This window comes from Pelobates fuscus, chromosome 7 (assembly GCF_036172605.1).
Source record: "Pelobates fuscus isolate aPelFus1 chromosome 7, aPelFus1.pri, whole genome shotgun sequence".
NCBI classification, from domain to species: domain Eukaryota; kingdom Metazoa; phylum Chordata; class Amphibia; order Anura; family Pelobatidae; genus Pelobates; species Pelobates fuscus.
Window position 1 is genome coordinate 132,823,784 of NC_086323.1, and position 22,071 is coordinate 132,845,854.

At 43.1% G+C, this 22,071-nt stretch overlaps 1 protein-coding gene across 4 annotated transcripts in view; it reads left to right on the top strand.

Moving 5' to 3' along the window:
* The window catches only part of TRNT1 (tRNA nucleotidyl transferase 1), a 29,235-nt gene extending 24,282 nt beyond the window's left edge, over nt 1-4,953 (top strand). For all 4 annotated transcript variants that reach the window (XM_063427506.1, XM_063427508.1, XM_063427507.1 and 1 more), the window contains exons 7-8: nt 4,215-4,468; nt 4,605-4,953. In XM_063427506.1, the coding sequence (XP_063283576.1) occupies nt 4,215-4,468; nt 4,605-4,862 (512 nt within the window). In that variant the 3' untranslated portion in view covers nt 4,863-4,953. The remainder of the gene's footprint in view (nt 1-4,214; nt 4,469-4,604) is intronic.
* The last annotated feature ends 17,118 nt before the right edge of the window (nt 4,954-22,071 follow it).

Here is a 22,071-nt window from a genome sequence, read left to right on the forward strand (position 1 = left end):
TTGTGTAGGCCTCACGGTAAGGGCCGGTGTAGTAAGCCGGGGTCGTCGCTTAAGTGGCATCGTTGTGTGCCCCTGGGCTTCACCTGTCCTCTGGGGTCCTTTTTATATCGATCAGATCTCGTTTTGGCTTTGTAAATCTGTGTATTTAGTGCCGCAGAGCAGGAGCTGTACGAGTTTGCATCCTCTGCTCTCTGCGGTCAGTCCCGCCCCTGTTTTGCCATTTTTCTTTTAAGAAAGGGCTTGTATGGCAATTGCTACTTGTGATTCACTCACTATGCAGAATGTCCCCATCTTCTAAATTTGTTGATTACTACAATGCTTCTGCCTTACGGACACCTAATTTTTTGTATTTATTTTTTTGTATGTCCGCCCCTCAAGGTTATGGAGCATTGTCAACAGCCTAAATAGTGAATCTTCTGATTAAGAATTCTCTTTACCAGAGGAGTGCAGTTTCGGTTGCTTGATAAGGAACCGTTCAGGAGCAAAGAAAAGAAATCCAAGGTTTTACCTTTGCATCCACGTTAAAGGTTTTGATTCTCAGGGAAGCTTTTTCATTTCTTAACACTAAAAATCTCTTAACCTTCAGTAGATGAGATGCTATGGAAGATTATTTTTTTTATTTTTTTGTCTCTTCAGCATCTCTATGCATAGCACTGATTACAGGTTTTTCAGTGGCAAAGGCACAAACATTTGCTGGAAGAATTTGGAAAGATTTTTGCGGGTAAATCCAAAAACTCTGTCATTCCATTTGAACCAGGCGGAAATGAAGGATGCCAGACGGTTCTTACAGTTCCGTTCTAGATCTCAAGACAAGATTTGGAAACAATAAAGTCTGTAACTCGGGCTGCTATAGTCTGAGTTGGCTTAATAATGGCTAGTTTCAAAAGCTAAGCAGACTTGTCCCTGATTTGTTTCTGGATGGGAGACCAGTCGTTTCTTACCATAAGGTGAAATTAGGTTTACCGTATATACTCGAGTATAAGCCGAGTTTTTCAGCACGTTTTTTTGTGCTGAAAAACCCCAACTCGGCTTATACTCGAGTCACTGTCTGTATTATGGCAACTTACATTGCCATAATACAGACAATGGGGCTGGCAGCGAGCGCTTACCTCTCCTGCAGCTCCTGTCAGCTCCCTCCACCCCCGCGCTGGTCCGTTCAGCACCTCTGTCAGCTCCCACTGTAAGTCTCGCGAGAGCCGCGGGGTCATAGTGCGGCTCTCGCGAGACTTACAGTGGAGCTGACAGAGGTGCTGACCGGACCGGCGCGGAGGAGAAGGGAGCTGACAGGAGCTGCAGGAGAGGGAAGTGCTCTCTGCCAGCCCCCCTCTCTCTCCCCCCCCCCCCCCCCCCCCACTGAACTACCAATGCCACTGGACCACCAGGGAGTGAGAGCCCCCCTCCCTGCCATATATCAAGCAGGGAGGGGGGACGAAAAAAAATAAAATAATAATAATAAAAAAATAATAGTAATATAACAAAAAAAAATTAAAATAATATTTAAAAAAAAAAATAATAAAAATGCCCACCCCCACCAAGGCTCTACAACACAAACACACACACACTGCACTCATACACACACTGCGCACTCATACACACACTGCATTCATTATATACACACACTGTAAATAAATATTCAATTAATATAATTTTTTTAGGATCTAATTTTATTTAGAAATTTACCAGTAGCTGCTGCATTTCCCACCCTTATACTCGAGTCAATACGTTTTCCCAGTTTTTTGGAGTAAAATTAGGGGCCTCGGCTTATATTCGGGTCGGCTTATACTCGAGTATATACGGTAAATCAGAACCCAGTAAAAGATTCCTAAGCTTTGCAATCAACTTCCAGTGACAGACTCTGCATGATCAGTTCAGACCTTTTCCTTTGGTCTTTCCTCAGCACCAAGAGTATTTTCTAAAATTCTGGTAGTTATTGCAGCAGCCTCTATCCCAGCGGTCAATTGGGCAAAGTCCAGAGGAGACCTCTTCAAAGAAGCCCTTTAAGCTTCTGGAACAAGCAAACGCACAGCTTGAACATACCTATGAAACTCCGCATTCATGCTCTGAAGAGTTTTTTTTTTTTTTTTTTTTTTTTCTGGTACACCTCGTCCCGTTTACTGCAGTCAGGTCTTTTCTTTCCAGATGATGTTGTTCAGAATTTTACAACTGATGCCTCAGGTCTTGGCTGGGGTTCTCATATGGGTGAAATGAAGAAACAAGGAATTTGGCTGGGAAATATTGAGAAGTTTATCCAACTACATAGAATTGAAGGCTGTCTGGCTGGCTCTCGTTGCCTTTCAGAAACAGACCAGGAATCAACATGTCCAGATCTGGTCGGACAATTCTACAACTGTAGCGTATATATGTACAAACAAGGAGGAACAAGGTCAACTCGTTTGAAATATCTTTGTTACAGTATATGCTGTGGTCAGAGTTTTCCTTCTGTCTATTCAACTATATACATGAAAGTAGTATTCAAGATTATAGCAGACGCCCTGAGTCGTCAACATTTAATACAAGCAGATTGGTCCTTTTCTCCCAGATCTTCGGTCAAATAGCAGGGCACTTTGGTTATCCAGATATAGTCCTGACGGCTTCAAGATCAAACAAGAAAACATGAAGATTTGCATCTTTGGACCAGATATTAAAGGAAAACTTTTTGTCTCACGAATTATTGAGATTTTGATATATGCTGAAATAAGATTCTTGGTCCAAGTTTTATTCCAGTTATGGAAGAAGTTTTGTTTTTGATGTATTAGTTCAAAGAAAATCCAGCAACCGCTTCCATTTTTTAACGTCCTTAAATTCCTTCTGATAGGCTTTGCAAAAGGATTGAAACCAGCTTTCCTCAAGGTCCATTTTTTGGCTATCCATTCTTTTCATTCAGCTGTTTGACTCCGTATTCTTAAATCACCAGAATTTTCAAGGCTTCCTACCATCAGGGAAACTTTTCCTCCATGGGGGTCTTATTTTTGTTTTGTTTTTCAACTCTGCTGATCTTGAGTCTTCGCTCAAGGTTTTTGGGGGCAATTACCTCGGCCAAAGTTGTTGTTTTTTGGGGAGATCTTCAAGCTCTTCAGTTTTTTCAATTTTTTCATCTGGAAAAAGTGGTGTTAAAGTTGGAATTCTTTCTTTTATTCCCAATCTACCATCTATCATTTTTTATTTTTTTTGCCAACTTTGGCCAACAGCTCCCTAAGGCTTTAGAATTCAAATTCCACTGCCTGAACGTTGAGTTCTCTGCTGCAGTACTTGAAAAGTTCGAAGTTAATTAGGAAATCTAACACTTTTGTCTTGTGTCATGGTCCTAGTATAGGTTTTATGGCTTCTGCAGGATCTGGCCAGAGGGTTAAAAGTCTTCATTCGTTTGGCTTTTTTCTCATCTAACACCTATCTCCATTGAAGCTTTTTCTATCAGAGCTATGTTCACACCTTGGGCCCTGACCTTCTCATAATTTTTCTACAGCCACGTGGTGATCTCTTCACACATTTGCTGAACATTGCAATTAGGCATACTGGCCTCAGAAGACGCAACCTTGGGCGCAAGGTATTACATGCAGTTGTGAAATGAGTCCCGCCCTTAGGGGATTGCTTTGGTTATCCCTGTTGTAAAGCACTGCCTCTAAAATCATAACTTTTTACTTACCGTAAATTTATTTTTCCTGAAGATTAGAGGCAGTGCTCACTCCCCCTCCCCCCCCCCCCCCCCCCTGATTTTCTAATAGAATAAGTTGTGCTGTAATCTGGCTTTTGTATTTTCTGGGGCTGTCTTGGGTAAGAGGCACTTTATAGTGCCAAAGATTAATTGGAGGAGGTTCTTGAAAATTTTTGGGATTGCTTACTTTCTCTGAAAAAACTGTTAACTGCAAAAAGCCTAAAGGGACAGATTATACTCACCAGAACAAATACAATAAAGAATTTTATATTCTGGTGACTAGTGTCCCTTTAATATACTTAATATCCATTTTTATTTTACAATGATTTTAGTTTGGTAAATTAGTGGTTTCATTTTGTGGTATTCTTGGAGTTTTTAGGAAACACTATACATGTATCAAAGGTCATGCTTCACTTAGATGGATAAAAATAACAATATACCATTAGGGTCATGATTTGTGTTGCCATTCACATTTGGTTTTTATTAATATCAAATTCGGACAAATAGCAAAGTTCTCTCTAGCTACACTTTGAGGTAACCTCAATTCCATTTATCCCAACAGGATTACCAGAGGATGTAAACTTGACTGAATTTGCTAGAGTCTGTGGTCACTCCGCACATTTGTGTCCTAAACCTCTAACCCTCCTGACTGCTCTGTTTTCAAACCCGGATGCTGTGAACAAACTGGAACTGCGGCTGAAGATTTCAAAGGAGGAGAAGAACCTTGCCTTATTTTTACTGAAGCAACGCAACGAGCTGACTGCTGACTCCAGAGATTCAGAACCTCTGAAACCCTACCAAGACTATGTGATTGATGTTAGTATTATTCTGTAAACCAGTGAGAGAACTTCACAATGTTTTTCTGGATATTTCTGTGTATTTTGTCTCACTTTTGTAATGCTGTCCTTTGTCTATTTAACCTTACCATAATAGCATTCCCTCTTTCTTTTAGTCTCGGGAGCCTGACGCACATAAAAAAATATGTGAATTGCTGAAATACCAGGGGGAAGAGAAAATGTTTAAAGACATGGAGTGCTGGACCCTTCCTCGCTTTCCAGTCAGTGGACATGACTTGAGACGAATGGGTATAAATTCAGGAAAAGAACTCGGCAAGATCCTTATGGAGCTTCGAGAACGCTGGAAGGAAAGCGGGTACAAATCTAGCAAAGAAGAACTTTTGAATAGTGTTGTACGTGAGCAGGATTCTTGACTAATGGAAAGAACAAAGACAAAGCAATGCAGCATGTCCAGGATCACAAGATTATACATTGTACAGTGTATCTCCGTCTGAACTATACACGCACACATTTCCTTGCAGATCTTTCACTTACTATTCAATCCGTAATCCATTTATGTTACATCTTAATACGACGTTCAATTGTTTTATGTTTTTCCACAGTGGTCATGTATCGAGTGCCAGAATAAAGGCTATACTTGATTTTTCAATATATACACATTTTGGTTTAATATTCATTTATAGAATCTCAACAGTGTTTTTCGCAGTGCAATAATAACAAGTAATACAAAAAAGCAGTCTTCCCCTCTCCCCACCGATTTTTGTGTTTCAAAGTAAGGGTTCAGAAAGTGGGTTCTAAACTTCAAACACACGAGGTCTAAGACGCCTCATCAAGATGCCAACAAATCTCATAAACCTACACAACTGTTCTACTATTATATTAACGTGTAATTTCCTGTTTATCGTTTCTACATATCATTACTTAGACCTGCGCCATTTTTCGCAGTTCCACTACGCCATCAACAACCAACAGGCTACCCGGTCCCCGGCATTCAGTACCAGGTATTTTTTTATCTTACTCACTACAATTACGTTCTCCTTAAGGCCTCACTTCGCCTTTGTATCATTCAAAAGATTCATATCTGTGGGAACCCAGGGGCTTGTCTCTAATTACGGACCAACGTTCAGGTCCCTCAGCTTACACAGGCATACGTTACAGTATCTCTGATACACACTTACCCATACGTTCTACATTTTGACACTTGACACACCAGTGGCATGCCTCAGGCCCACTAGCATCTCCTTCACCCTTAGGTTTCTGGACCGAGCCCATTTCCTGCAGAAGCAAATATAGAGACATATCAAAGTCTTCCTGTGTTTTGTCCAAACAAACAGAACTAATACTCAAGGTTAGTATTTACATACGTTGAAATACATCATTCCAAGAGACAAGCCCCATTAGTTTAGAGAACTGGCTCCTAGGGTTAGGTTCTGGCCTTAGCTATCAAAGTTAATACCCGGTCGTGAGGTCTACACCCCACCTCATACACGGAGGTTCAGCCCCACGACCAAACCATAGTTAGCCACCTCGCTCGCCCTTCTTTAGGGCTACAGTTAGGGCTTCCCAAGTCACGGCCACACGTTTTGAATCTCTTGGTCACTTGGTCTAGGTAAACTCTTCGCTTCAGCACTAGCTAGCAGGCCTGTTCCCCGGAGGTCTCGCCTCCTCCTCACCCTACTTATCCAAATCATTATTCCTTTTTCAGATGTCACAAGAACCGATCATCGATCTACCATTGGACAGAATACCCAACTTGCCAGTCAGGCCTGGGTCTCCGGAGAAATCCCTCACCCCTTCTACCCACAGGTCCCTGAAATACTAGACCATTCCAAAAAATTTTAGCGGAGCTCAGACTCAGGGGTTTCCCCTTTTCTGCCACTGCCAGGAAGGCCGAACTATACAGGCTTATGACCACACTGACCAACGTCCCCAGGCCAGGCTGTAGTTCACAAAGACTGCCAGCTCACACTTCGGATTCCACATGAGACACCCTGGTTGCTATACTTAGCCTCCTAACGATCAATCACAGGCTGGCGAAAGTGGAATCGACTATAGTCACACCAGGTGTCTCATTGGGCTCGACAAACCTTCCCCTGGCGGTCTCGGTCTTACCCACTCCATACGTTTCCCTGACCCACACTGTGCCAGAGTCCATTAAAAAGGGAATTCTTAGGGGGGCGGAGTCTGACCGCCAAGCTGAACAGACGTGCAGGGAAAGAGCTCCTGCCGGGCGGGTAGAATAACCGACGATATCGGAGGCTACTCAGCCCAAAGACACACTGGGGTGCGATACCCACATTGGGGGTGCACCAAAGACTCGACAGATACATTCCTGAAGCCTGTCGGAGCCCAGAACCCGAAAAGCAACCTGCGGCCTACAGGAGTTGGGGCAGGGGAGAGGCGGCCGCTCTCTTCGACACCAGATGCCCTCAGAGGCGCTCCTGATCTCCCAGCCCCCCTCCCCCCGGTGGGGGTTATCCCGGTACCCACTAACCAAGCGGACCGACACGAAAATATATGACCGTAGCTTCACAGCCAGCAGAGGCTCCAGCCTGCCAGGGCACACCCAAGATGGCCGCCCAGCAGGGGCCAAAGAGCGGGAACACTAGCAGCCGTACACACGCTCGCCAACTGGAAGCTCTAGACCAACTCTGCTCAAGCTTCCACAAAATCCTATGTGACAAGGGGATGTCCTACCGTCAAGCGGCTCGAATGGTGGCCTCTTGGCTCTGTCCGGAGACCCGCCGCCGCCATTACGGACTCCCACAACAAGCCTTCAGGGCGGCCACCCGACCAAGCGCACAACGACGACCGCAAGGGCGGAAAACCTCGGGCGCGAGCACCCGCGGCTCCCACAACCCAGAGAGGGAGCTGCCAACCTGCACAACTTGCCCCACACACAGCTTCCCCGACAACCTCAGGCCAGCAGAGCACAACCCCACACAGGAGGAATTGGATCCGGAAACTACAAACCCGGGGCGCATTGATGCTACCTTCCAGGGAGGCCGAGAACAAGCGAGACGCCAGACGCAACCCACACCAAGCATTGCCACAAAGATGCAACCAGGCGATCAGGAGAAATCCCAGGGAAGACATGGATCTGCCAAGCCGAGGTATTGGCTGATTGTGCTACATACCCTCGAGCAAGGTACCCATGTCCCCTAAAGGACTTGCAGTCAAACCCCAGCCTGCCGGTACCAAAATAGCGGTTAAAAAGATATCATAGTATTGCAATACTTTACTTTATTTTCTTAGTATAAACGTCCTAGCTAAGCTATTTGCTAGTTATAAATGTCTGAACACATGTCTGTTTTTCACATAATGCTTTTGACTACACACCCAGCCTCAGACTCCAGGCAATTGACTAGTTTGTTAGGATGATCTAAGAACTCAGCATGCTAATTACCTGTGTCAGTCACGTCAAGTGCACTAATATCCTGATCTAACCAACACTACTGTAATGTTTCGAAAAAAAAATGTGCCGTTAATCTTATTGTTCACTAGCATGGTTAATCTAATCTAACATTGTTTCATAGCGACTACCTAATTTTAATAATATGATAGTAATGTTGATGTCCTAGCTTGACAATTAAATGATAATCCACTTAATATATTACTAAACCTAGAAGTACCTAGGAATGTCATATGCATGTCTAGACTGTAACAACACTTGCTGTTTCATGTAAAAAAAAAAAAAAAAAAGTGCTGTATCAAAATGCCACTCATTGAAATGCCATGAATATGCCTGCAGTTGCTGTCGTGGCCCTGCACGCTTGTCTGTAACTTATATGCACATGCAAAAATAAAGAATTAAAAAAAAAAAGGGGGAATTCTTGAGGGTAAAGACGTTAATTTGATGTCCCTACTGCTGACCTCCCAAGCTATGCTAACTAGCAAGACAGACACTTCCACTTCTCATCACCCCACACACTAGTCAGGGAGGCGGGCAGAGAGACACGCCGGACAGTCCCATTACATTTCTGGGCAAGGCTCGGGTGTGCAGTGACTTTAATGTGGGGGTATGTAATCTCACGGCATGCGAGGCACTGCACATCTGCTTCAGAGCCCACACCAAGTCCACTTGCCCAGCCCATCTGTCACCTAAGAAACGCCTGACCGAGGTTAACATTGACATCCTGGAATACTATCTTCAGTCACATCCAGCTAGGCACCTGGTAGATTATCTGGTGACGGGTTTCTTTCACACGGGCCTTATCACCATCCCCACAGGTACACTCGAATGCCCTAACCTTTTATCCGCTTCCACTGACCCACTCACGGTGGACCACCTTCTGTCCACAGAAATCACAGCCGGTTTCATGATCAGCCCTTTTCTGTCTTCACCTTTCTCATCTTGGCGTACCAATCCCATCGGTATAGCCACTTACAAATACTCCAACAAAAAACATTTGATTATAGACCTCTCCGCACCTCGCTCTTCCTCCTGTCCCAGTATCAACTCCCTCATTCCCGCCACGGAGTTCTCACTACATTACGCTAAAATTGATGATGCCATGCAAGCCATCATATTAGCAGGTTGTGGGGCTTGGTTGAGCAAAACACATATAACTAATGCCTTGAAACTACTACCTATTCACCCTTCACTATGGCACTTACACGGTGGTAAATGGAGGAACAGGTATTTTTTCGCCACCCGGCTCACTTTTGGTTCTAGGAGCAGTTATTCGATATCTTCGCAGAAACCCTTTGCTGGCTGCTCCTAAATATAATCAGGTGTCCCTCTGTCATCGACTATCTAGATGATTTTTTTATTGATAGAACCAGGTTCACAATCCCCTCACAGTATACACTCCACCACAGTTTTTTTCACGACACTCGGGGTCCCTTTGTCACCAAGCAAAACACTCGGTCCCTCTGCCAGGCTTGTTTTCTTGGGCATAGTACTGTACACCACTACCTTCCAAGCCCGTTTACCACCAGACAAACTGTCCCACATTAGGAACGGGTTTCCTGTTCCTGCGGAGTGTTACGTGCACTAGGAGGGGCCTCCAGTCCTTATTGGGGTCCCTCAACTTTGCAATGCGTGTCATTCCGCAGGGGAGGTCTTTTGTCTACAGGCTTCTCAACTTGCTCCATCTATGGCAACCACTGGTTTAAGGACGACTGGCCCACTGAGATGGATGCCTTGCCGGCCTTCAGAGAAACATCTACTTTATTTGAGATCTACCCCATCGTAGCGGCCGCCCACACATGGGGTCATCTTTGTACCGGCAAGGCAGTTAGATGCTTCTCCGACAACTCCGCAGCTTGCAACATCATTAACATCGGTCGGTCCTCCTCACTAACAATTCTGAGGCTGTTTCGCAGGCTGACGTGGCTGGCAGCTACCTCTCAGTTTTTTCTAATCTGTATCCACATTCCTGGTGTCCACAACACAGCAGCCGCCGCTCTTTCACGCTCCCAATTTAATGTCCTCTTTCAGGCACTCCCCACGGCCCACCACTTTCCATCCAGGATACCACCATTTCACAAGCTAATCTGGGACTAAGCACAATTACACTACGCATGCTTCAAGCAGGTTCACGACTATTCCATTACTTACGCCAGGGCTTTGTGTATTGTATCATGTCACAAGCAGAAGTTTGCTTGAATTCAAGACTTTTACAGTTAAAATCATGATAATTTTTGCCTCTTCCTTTAAACTTACAAACCAAGCATCTTACTTGAAACCTCCTATGTCACTCAGCTGTTACGTCTCCAAGGTCAACCACTCACTATCAGTCCTAATCCACTACTTTACGTCTAACCCTTCCACTAATCTTGAGCTTCATCATGTCTCCTCCGCTGGTCTCTTTTAGCAAGCGCTACAGCAGCAGCTTCAAACTCTTACACCAAAGTCTACATCACTAGGCAGGGCCGCCATCAGGGCATGACAACCGTGACAATTGTCACGGGCTGGGGGGCCCGGCCGCCCAGGCCCCACGTGCATCAGCGGAACTGCCGCCGGTGCATCTGCACTGGGGCCCACACACTGATGAGGCCCATCAGGTGGCCCAAGCATTTAGGACCACCCAATGGGCCCTATTATCTTCAGGGGCCCCTTTTAAAAAAAAAAAAAAAATGCAGCTGGAAGCAAGTGCTGCTGGGAGGAAGTGACGTCCGGTCACTTCCTCACAGTTTACTCCTCGCGGGAAGGAGGAGAGAAAGGCCGCGAGGAGAGGCAGCCGACTCACATCATCCCCAGCCACTCTCCTGCAACGTAATGGTAAGGAAGAGAGGAGGTTGGCTGAAAATGAGGTGTATGTATGTCAGTGTATGTCAGTATGTGTGTATGCCAGTGTATGTGTATGCCAGTGTATGTATGTATGTATGTATGTATGTATGTATATATATATGTATATATCAGTATGTGTATGTATATGTATGTCTGCATGTATATATGTATGTGTGTGTGTGTGTGTGTCAGTATCTCCCCATGCATGTGTGTATGTCTGTTTCAGTATTTGTATCTGTTAGTGTGTGTATTCCTGTGGGCGGGATTTGGAGGCGGGCCCTGTGGGTGGGCTTGAAGGGGGGCCCAGACCTTGAGCTGTGTTAGGGGCCCCAAAATCTCTGCTGTTTCTAACTGGATGGCTGCCCACTTCCTTAAACTAAACTTGACCAAAACTGAAATTCTGGTCTTACCTCCCTCAAGTGTTGTTACTCCTGTGTCTGTCTCCCTCCAAATCAAAGGTGCTACCATCAGCTCCGCCACGCAGGCTCGCTGCCTAGGTGTTCTCTTTGACTCCGACCTCTCCTTCAAGCCTCATGTTCAATCTATCCCTAAATCCTGTCATTTCCATCTCAAAAACATTGCGCGCATCCACCCCTACTTAACGCCAGATGCGACTAAGGTGTTAGTCCATTCAACTGTCCTTTCTCGCCTTGACTACTGTAATCCACTTCTCAGTGGTCTTACGTGCTCCCAACTTGCGCCGTTACAGTCCATAATGAATGCGGCAGCGAGGCTCATCTTCCTGTCCGCCCGCACCTCCCATGCCTTACCCTTCTGTCAGTCCCTACATTGGCTTCCTATAAAATATAGAGCTCAATTTAAAATTCTGGTTCTTGCTTTTTAAATCTCTACATAATGCATGCACCCACCTATCTATCCTCCCTTATACACATGTATGTCCCGTCTAGGCCCTTACAATCTGCTGAAGACTTACGTCTATCTTCTGTCCATACTCCCACCTCTGATGCTCGCCTTCAAGATTTCTCGAGAGCTGCACCGTTCCTGTGGAACTCGCTTCCCTCCTCCGTTAGATGCTCACCCAGTCTCCACTCCTTCAAAAAATCATTAAAAACCCACTTCTTCTAAAAGCGTATCAATTAAACTGTTAATAGCTCCCAACTGATTCCTCTTCTGCGAATGTCACTAGTCTAATACTATCCTTACCTTTTTGTGTCATTTTACCCCACTCCCTCTAGCATGTAAGCTCATTGAGCAGGGCCTTCAACCCCTCCGTTCCTGTGTGTCCAAATTGTCTGGTTACAACTACATGTCTGTTCGTCCACCCATTGTAAAGCGCTGCGGAATTTGACGGCGCTCTATAAATATCATAATAATAATAATAACGTAACATATTGTTGTATACCTTTGTTTCCTATTTTTTTTTTTTTTTTCATTAGTTGATTCACTATTTACACATTTTAATTTGGAAACAATTTTTTAGGCTGAGGAAAAAGAGAGTTAGAAGAAAGAAAACCAAGCATTTTTTTTTTATGTTACAGTAATTCGTTTTAATGTCCACCCCACACACACTATTATTACTATGAGGGGGCTTACTAGAGTTAGATCATTTAAATGGGGGTGGTTAAGGCCACACATTTAAGGGGTGGACGATGGATATCCACCCCACCACCAATGGGTCCACGCTAAAAATATTGTAGTTAGGACTTACACCCACTGCACATGGGTTTGTGCCAAGGCGAAGACACTATGTCCTCCCTGAATATTATAATTATGGCCCCCACACAGAAGAAGTACACTAGTCCTAGGTCCTCTCTAGAAATAAGTATCTTTATTAAAGAATCACTATAGTCAGCATATAAAAGCAAGAAAGACAGGTCCCCTAGCCTTCTTTCTTGCTTTTATATGAACTTCCCCCTCGCCAGGCCATGCCCCCTTTTTCATCAAAATAGCAGGGCCCAATAGGACACTTCTCTTTGAGAAACGTCATCGCACTCTGGTGCGCGGCTTCGCACTGCACCAATCAGGTTCTTCATAGAGCGGCATTGAATGCCGCTCTATGAAAGAACTGAGCGCTTTACCGCGCATGTGCGTTTGCAAGCTGAGCTGACTGACAGCTCAGCTCGGTGTCTATGCCCGCCCCCCTCCTATGACAGCCCTCCAGGCAAAAGTAATTATGCGAACACTATACAGGGAGTGCAGAATTATTAGGCAAGTTGTATTTTTGAGGATTAATTTTATTATTGAACAACAACCATGTTCTCAATGAAGCCAAAAAACTCATTAATATCAAAGCTGTATATTTTTGGAAGTAGTTTTTAGTTTGTTTTTAGTTTTAGCTATTTTAGGGGGATATCTGTGTGTGCAGGTGACTTTTACTGTGCATAATTATTAGGCAACTTAACAAAAAACAAATATATACCCATTTCAATTATTTATTTTTACCAGTGAAACCAATATAACATCTCAACATTCACAAATATACATTTCTGACATTCAAAAACAAAACAAAAACAAATCAGTGAGCAATATAGCCACCTTTCTTTGCAAGGACACTCAAAAGCCTGCCATCCATGGATTCTGTCAGTGTTTTGATCTGTTCACCATCAACATTGCATGTAGAAGCAACCACAGCCTCCCAGACACTGTTCAGAGAGGTGTACTGTTTTCCCTCCTTGTAAATCTCACATTTGATGATGGACCACAGGTTCTCAATGGGGTTCAGATCAGGTGAACAAGGAGGCCATGTCATTAGATTTTCTTCTTTTATACCCTTTCTTGCCAGCCACGCTGTGGAGTACTTGGACGCGTGTGATGGAGCATTGTCCTGCATGAAAATCATGTTTTTCTTGAAGGATGCAGACTTCTTCCTGTACCACTGCTTGAAGAAGGTGTCTTCCAGAAACTGGCAGTAGGACTGGGAGTTGAGCTTGACTCCATCCTCAACCCGAAAAGGCCCCACAAGCTCATCTTTGATGATACCAGCCCAAACCAGTACTCCACCTCCACCTTGCTGGCGTCTGAGTCGGACTGGAGCTCTCTGCCCTTTACCAATCCATCCATCTGGCCCATCAAGACTCACTCTCATTTCATCAGTCCATAAAACCTTAGAAAAATCAGTCTTGAGATATTTATTGGCCCAGTCTTGACGTTTCAGCTTGTGTGTCTTGTTCAGTGGTGGTCGTCTTTCAGCCTTTCTTACCTTGGCCATGTCTCTGAGTATTGCACACCTTGTGCTTTTGGGCACTCCAGTGATGTTGCAGCTCTGAAATATGGCCAAACTGGTGGCAAGTGGCATCTTGGCAGCTGCACGCTTGACTTTTCTCAGTTCATGGGCAGTTATTTTGCGCCTTGGTTTCTCCACACGCTTCTTGCGACCCTGTTGACTATTTTGAATGAAACGTTTGATTGTTCGATGATCACGCTTCAGAAGCTTTGCAATTTTAAGAGTGCTGCATCCCTCTGCAAGATATCTCACTATTTTTGACTTTTCTGAGCCTGTCAAGTCCTTCTTTTGACCCATTTTGCCAAAGGAAAGGAAGTTGCCTAATAATTATGCACACCTGATATAGGGTGTTGATGTCATTAGACCACACCCCTTCTCATTACAGAGATGCACATCACCTAATATGCTTAATTGGTAGTAGGCTTTCGAGCCTATACAGCTTGGAGTAAGACAACATGCATAAAGAGGATGATGTGGTCAAAATACTCATTTGCCTAATAATTCTGCACTCCCTGTGTATATATATATATATATATATATATATATATACAGGGAGTGCAGAATTATTAGGCAAGTTGTATTTTTGAGGATTAATTTTATTATTGAACAACAACCATGTTCTCAATGAACCCAAACAACTCATTAATATCAAAGCTGAATATTTTTGGATGTAGTTTTTAGTTTTAGCTATTTTAGGGGGATATCTGTGTGTGCAGGTGACTATTACTGTGCATAATTATTAGGCAACTTAACAAAAAACAAATATATACCCATTTCAATTATTTATTTTTACCAGTGAAACCAATATAACATCTCAACATTCACAAATATACATTTCTGACATACAAAAACAAATCAGTGACCAATATAGCCACATTTCTTTGCAAGGACACTCAAAAACCTGCCATCCATGGATTCTGTCAGTGTTTTGATCTGTTCACCATCAACATTGCGTGCAGAAGCAACCACAGCCTCCCAGACACTGTTCAGAGAGGTGTACTGTTTTCCCTCCTTGTAAATCTCACATTTGATGATGGACCACAGGTTCTCAATGGGGTTCAGATCAGGTGAACAAGGAGGCCATGTCATTAGATTTTCTTCTTTTATACCCTTTCTTGCCAGCCACGCTGTGGAGTACTTGGACGCGTGTGATGGAGCATTGTCCTGCATGAAAATCATGTTTTTCTTGAAGGATGCAGACTTCTTCCTGTACCACTGCTTGAAGAAGGTGTCTTCCAGAAACTGGCAGTAGGACTGGGAGTTGAGCTTGACTCCATCCTCAACCCGAAAAGGCCCCACAAGCTCATCTTTGATGATACCAGCCCAAACCAGTACTCCACCTCCACCTTGCTGGCGTCTGAGTCGGACTGGAGCTCTCTGCCCTTTACCAATCCAGCCACGGGCCCATCCATCTGGCCCATCAAGACTCACTCTCATTTCATCAGTCCATAAAACCTTAGAAAAATCAGTCTTGAGATATTTATTGGCCCAGTCTTGACGTTTCAGCTTGTGTGTCTTGTTCAGTGGTGGTCGTCTTTCAGCCTTTCTTACCTTGGCCATGTCTCTGAGTATTGCACACCTTGTGCTTTTGGGCACTCCAATGATGTTGCAGCTCTGAAATATGGCCAAACTGGTGGCAAGTGGCATCTTGGCAGCTGCACGCTTGACTTTTCTCAGTTCATGGGCAGTTATTTTGCGCATTGGTTTTTCCACACGCTTCTTGCGACCCTGTTGACTATTTTGAATGAAAAGCTTGATTGTTCGATGATCACGCTTCAGAAGCTTTGCAATTTTAAGAGTGCTGCATCCCTCTGCAAGATATCTCACTATTTTTGACTTTTCTGAGCCTGTCAAGTCCTTCTTTTGACCCATTTTGCCAAAGGAAAGGAAGTTGCCTAATAATTATGCACACCTGATATAGGGTGTTGATGTCATTAGACCACACCCCTTCTCATTACAGAGATGTACATCACCTAATATGCTTAATTGGTAGTAGGCTTTCGAGCCTATACAGCTTGGAGTAAGACAACATGCATAAAGAGGATGATGTGGTCAAAATACTCATTTGCCTAATAATTCTGCACTCCCTGTATATATATAGTGTTTGTATACAAACACAAACTATTTATCTATCTCTTTCTCTCTCCCTCTCTCTATTTCTCTCTCTTACTCCCACTCTTTCACACCCACTCACTCACCCACCACCCACTTTCTCACCTACACTCACCCACCCACACTCAGTCACTCACATTCACCCACTCTCTTACCTACACTCGCCCACCTACACTCAGTCACAATCACTCACTCACCCACCCACTCTCTCAACTTCAGTCACTCACCCACACTCACTCGCACTCACCCACTCTCTCAACTTCAGTCACCCACCCACAGTCACTCACCCACCCTCTCTCTCACCTTCAGTCACCCACACTCACAATCACTCACTCACCCACACACACTCAGTCACTCACCCACCCATACTCAATCACTCACCCACACTCAATCACTCACCCACCCACCCATACTCAATAACTCACCCACACTCAGTCACAAAATAAGTTTACTTACAGTTTGGATCCTCCTCTCCTGCTTGGTCTCCGGTCTTCAGCCTGTCAACTCAAGCCGACTCTGTGTGCAGGAGATCTCATCTCCCACACTGTCAGCTCTTCATTACTGACAGGCTCCGGGGTTACTACAGGACATAGGAGGCGCGTTCACAGTGCCTCCTATCTCCGGTCTGCTGGTAGCACGTTTGATGTCTTCACCCGAGTGTGAAGACGAATGTGAATTATGCATTGATCAACTCAGAAGTCCCTCTGGTGGCAGTCTGAGTGACTCCATCTGGAGGTGTTCCTAGCTTCCAATATAAACACTGTATTTTCTCGGAAAATACAGTGTTTACATGAGAAAGGCTGCAGCGAGCTATAGTTCTCACCTGAACAACCTCAGTAAGCTGAAGTTGTTCAGGCGACTATAGTGTCCCTTTAAGTAATACTGTAAATGAATATGGATATTTTTATGCAGTGTTCTAATTGTTCAGTATTTGTTTTGTATAGAGTATAAATGATTTCTGACTGCTGTTGCATGAGTGGGGTCACTGTCAGCATTATGGAATCAGTCTGTTCGATATTTCATGTTATCACTAGTTAAGAGTTCAAACCTGTTTCTACTTTGGTAATTAATGGATTCTTCTGTTAGCATTGCAACACCCCTTTAGAAGAGAATGTTCTCCATGACCTGTTTGTCTATGATTAAGTCCGGGTATCCGTATGAAACGTTGGGGTAGATGGTGGCCCAGACACATGTATGAGGGTCTTCCTTTACCCAAAAAGCTTTTTTATACTGGAATAATACATTATTTCTACCTGGGACTTTTTTTATCTGATTACTTGTCTTAAGACACATCTGAGTGAGTACATATTAGTATTATTTTTATAGTGAATAACCCTGATTTTGTGATTGTGACGAGGATAAAAGTCAAACTTATCGTAAAAAATAAGCAGCATTGAGGTCTTGTTGTCTTTCGGTAAAGCTTTTCAGCAAGCTAAAGTGCATTAGGGGACTGGGGTGTCCTTTTAACCTCTTAAGGACCAAACTTTTGGAATAAAAGGGAATCATGACATGTCACACGTGATGTGTCCTTAAGGGGTTAAGTACTAGAGTAATATGTATTCAAGTAAGTTAGTAAAAAATATGCAACAATGGTTTCCAGATTATATGTTTCCATCTAATGCCCATGTGTGACCAATGTATTTCCTCTACTCATTGTATCCACTGGGTAAGAGATGGAAAGGTGACCCAGGCACTCACGGTTGAATAACTGGCAGATTTAATGACGATCAAAGTAACACTGCAATTTTTCGCTCTCCAAACAAGCTTGATAAAGACCTCATTTGGAGGTTGAAAAATTGCTGTTTTACTACAGGTAAAGTAGTTCCTGCAGATATGAGCTGCTGCAAAGGGAAAAAATATATATATTTTTATCTTCATTAAACTACCAAGATATGTGACATTGAGTAAATGTCCCCAGATACTGTACTGCTCATTCAGCACTGGGGAGCTTTAGGGACTGAGATGTGTCAATTGTATCCTTCCCAGTAAAAAGGAAAATATCACTTCTTGCCATATATATTTTATCAGTCTATATGCCTGTGTCTCTAGCTTGTTTTGTCTAAATGTATGATTGAGTGTGTGTCTAGATCAGTGGTAGTCAACCTTTTTGGTTGAAAAAATATCCTTACCGCCCACCAGTTTTCGCGCAAGTGCAAAATATTTTTTCGAAAGGAGGGTGTTTTAAAAAAAATAAATGTACGTACATTTATCTTTTTATTTCCAATTAATGCATGTTTATAATGTTTTTAACTTTATAAAGTTTAATGAGAAAACAATAAAGTAAATTGAAATTACCTTTACTAGTGATTGATGAGATCCTTGAGGTTGATGCTGCAAGACTAAATATTTGATATCTGGTTTGATTTTCGCAAGGAACAAACGAAGGTCTCCTCTCGGTGATATTCAGACGACTTCTCTGTTTGCGCATAATATGATTTCTCATCTGTGCGTCAGCTCCCCTACTCTCCCCCCTCAATTCCCCTCCCCTATACTTACTATAGCCCACTATAACAGACAGGCACACACACATACATACAGACAGACAGGCACACATACAGATTACGTATATGGCCAACTGCCACATTAAAAAAATAAATAAAATTAATAAATAGTCTTTGGTGGTCAATACGACACCCATATTCATATAAATAGTGTTTTAAACCTCCCTGTTCCCCACGCGGCAGGTAGGGGCATGTCTACTAAACTCTAAAACCATAGCACTAGAAAGCTCCTATCACTATGGGAAATAATGGTGAAATATACAATGTTTGATAGCCCATATGGATCATTTACACTGATCAGAGTATGTTTAAATAGTCACAGTGTCAGATAAATGCTATGGTACGTCCACAGTTTGGTTGGAATTAACCTTTCAGCTAGAACTTACCCCATGTTTGGTGAGGAAACCTTTTTCTTACTTTCCAGAAGAAGTTAAAAACATTTCATCTGGTCAGTTCACATGCTTTTTAGTTTTGCAGTTTGATTCATGTTATAATAAAAAATAGCCACAAGATGTCGCTATAATATTATTCTAAAATAGCAGGATCTCTGCAAAAAACATGCAGTTGTGGGAAATCGTACCAAACCTAGTTTTCTGAAAACCTTTCAATAGACAACTAAATATCCCTTCAACTCCACTCATTTTAATACCTGATCTTATGTCATGTTTAAAAAACTGCGAATATGTGAACTTCATAATTAAACATTGTATTCCATATAACAAAAGTTATTGTGAAATTGAACTAGCAAAACCTTCTCACAGTTGCCATCTCTGGAATTGCAAAAAATGTGAAACGCTATGGGAGATTTATCAGAGTCTGACACTTTAATGACAGATTTTCATGATTTATTCTACCTAAATGATCATTTTTAGTTCATACATAATACAATCTGTCATTGTACAGGCGCTTGACCTGCCCCCCTTCAGCGATAATACCCATTGAGTGGCCCTAAAAGTTATGGTCCACCCAATGGGCCTCCCCCCAGGGTGCAGCTGCACCGGTGGTAGTTCTGCAACTGACATGGAATTATAATCTTCAGTGATACAACAAAACCTTAACACACAAAGTGCAAGTGAGGTGAGGTATTTTAGTTAGCTCCCTTTACAAGTGCGACTTCCCCAGTGTTTATAAAACCACTTAAACACAAATATAATATAGAAAATAGAAACAGATAGGGGGCGCTCCAAATTGTGGGTGAGAACAAGAAAGTAACAAAGTAAATACTTATACACACTTTTTCTTCAACTTTTATGTACACCACCTAGATATAAAAGACAACAGTACATAGCATAATACTGTATGGTGGGTATATTAATAGCGATTTGAAGATTACCAACTCACAATTTCCAGAGCCACGTTTAGTAGGCTCTGACTATAATAGCATGCTCTGATGTCTCTGAAAATGCACCTCCACTTCTCTCCCAATGCAAATGACCCGACTGGTACCAGGAATCAGCAGGAAAAATAAATTGCAGGTCCGGAGTTTTTAAAGTGCTTAAAATGACTTTTAATCAAAAGTATATTAAAATATACTTTGTGAATAAGTATTTACGTTGTTACTTTCTTGTTCTCACCCACAATTTGGAGCGTCCCCCTATCTGTTTCTATTTTCTATAATCTTCAGTGATGTTGGATATTCAGATGGACTGGGATATTCCTCTCTGAACAGAAATGATAATTATTTTGCCAGTGTCAGGATCCCGCGGGCGGCTGCGAGGGGAGGCTGCAATCCGCTCGCGACACTCACCCTCCAGCCGTCCGCGGTCCCCTTCCTGCCATGTGTTCGGCGGGCGGCATCCTCCCAGCCACGGGTGCCGCCCGCGTCTTCTTCCGGGTCCCCCGGTGGCAGCATGCATGACGCTGCACGCTGGGAGACCGGCCAATTTGTTACACGCCGGGGTCAGTCACCTGACCCGGCGTTAAAGGCACAGTGCCTCAATCACAGTGGGAGGTTTAGATATCTCCCACGTGTGATTGTTAATTCTGATTGGAAATTAGCCAATCAGAATTAACCTTCTGGTTTAAATACTTACCTTTCCTGTTCCTCCCTGCCCTGTTGTGGTCTTTGCTTTATAGTATTGATTCTGAACGTGTGATTTCTGGTTACGTACTCTCTGGCTTGTTATACTGACTTTGTGACTTTCTCCTACCCTTTGACCTCGGCTTGTTTCTCGTTATTCTGTTTTCTGGTTCCCCTTACTCGGCTTGTCTCCTGACTATTCTGTGTGTGCTTAGCCCGGCCACTCTAAGGACCGGTACTGCACACTTTCATTGTGTGTGTCTGTGTGTGTGTTAGCGTGTTGGGTTCCCCGAATCGTGACAGCCAGATTCCTCATAATCTTTGACCTGATCCCGCTGTGTAGTTTACAGGGATCAAAATTGGCAAGTGAAAATCTAGCTCTAGCCAGTAGCATACGACTTCAAATTCTAAGCCCGGTGAAGGTGTGCATAGTAAAATCGAAAATAGGGTCCAGAAAAAAAAAATATATATATTATTTTTCAATCTAAGTTTTCAGAACCACCACCACATTAACATGTCACTTTGGGTTGTGTTTAGACAATTTGAACTCCAAGAAGTTTCTCTTTAATTTATATAATGCTCTATAAACATAAAGGCCCCAGTACAATAGGATATTGATAGATACTTGTTACACTCCTGGCTAAATTTATGGGTTTAACTTTTAACCTGGGATACTCCATGTATTTTACTACTAAACCATAGGATTATCTAGATATGGGGGGAGGGAATATATATATTTATATTCAGGGCCGCCACCAGAAATTTTGGGGCCCCTAACTCAGCTCAGGGTCTGGGCCCCCAAGGGCCCGCCTCCAAATACCGTCCACTGGATCCACCTCCAAATACCGCCCACAGGAATACACACACTGATACAAAAGGACACAGAAACATACTAACAGACACACATACGGAAACAGACATACACGCATACAGGCATACATACTGACACACACATACTGAGACATACACACCGGCATACATAGTAAAAGACAGACACATACTAACATACATACAGACACACATGCATGAAGACATAAAGACACATACATACATACAGACACTGACATACATACATACATTCATACATACAGACACCCATACATTCATAATGACATACAGACATAAATTCACACATACAGACTGACATACATGCATACATACAGACCTACTGACAGACATACATGCATACAGACATACGTTCATAATGATATGCAGACATACATTCATACTGACATACAGACATACATACACACACATATACATACACACACAGACAGACATACATGCATGCAGTCAGACAGACAGACATAGACATGCATGCATGCATGCATCCAGACAGACATACATAGACATACATACATACAGACAGTCAGGCATACACATACATACAGACAGAAATACATACACATACAGGCATACACACATGCATACAGACATAGACATACGGACATACAGACATACATAGACATACATGCATACGGACATACAGACACATACATACATACAGACACATACAGACATACATACATGCATACAGACAGACATGAATACATACATACACAGACATACA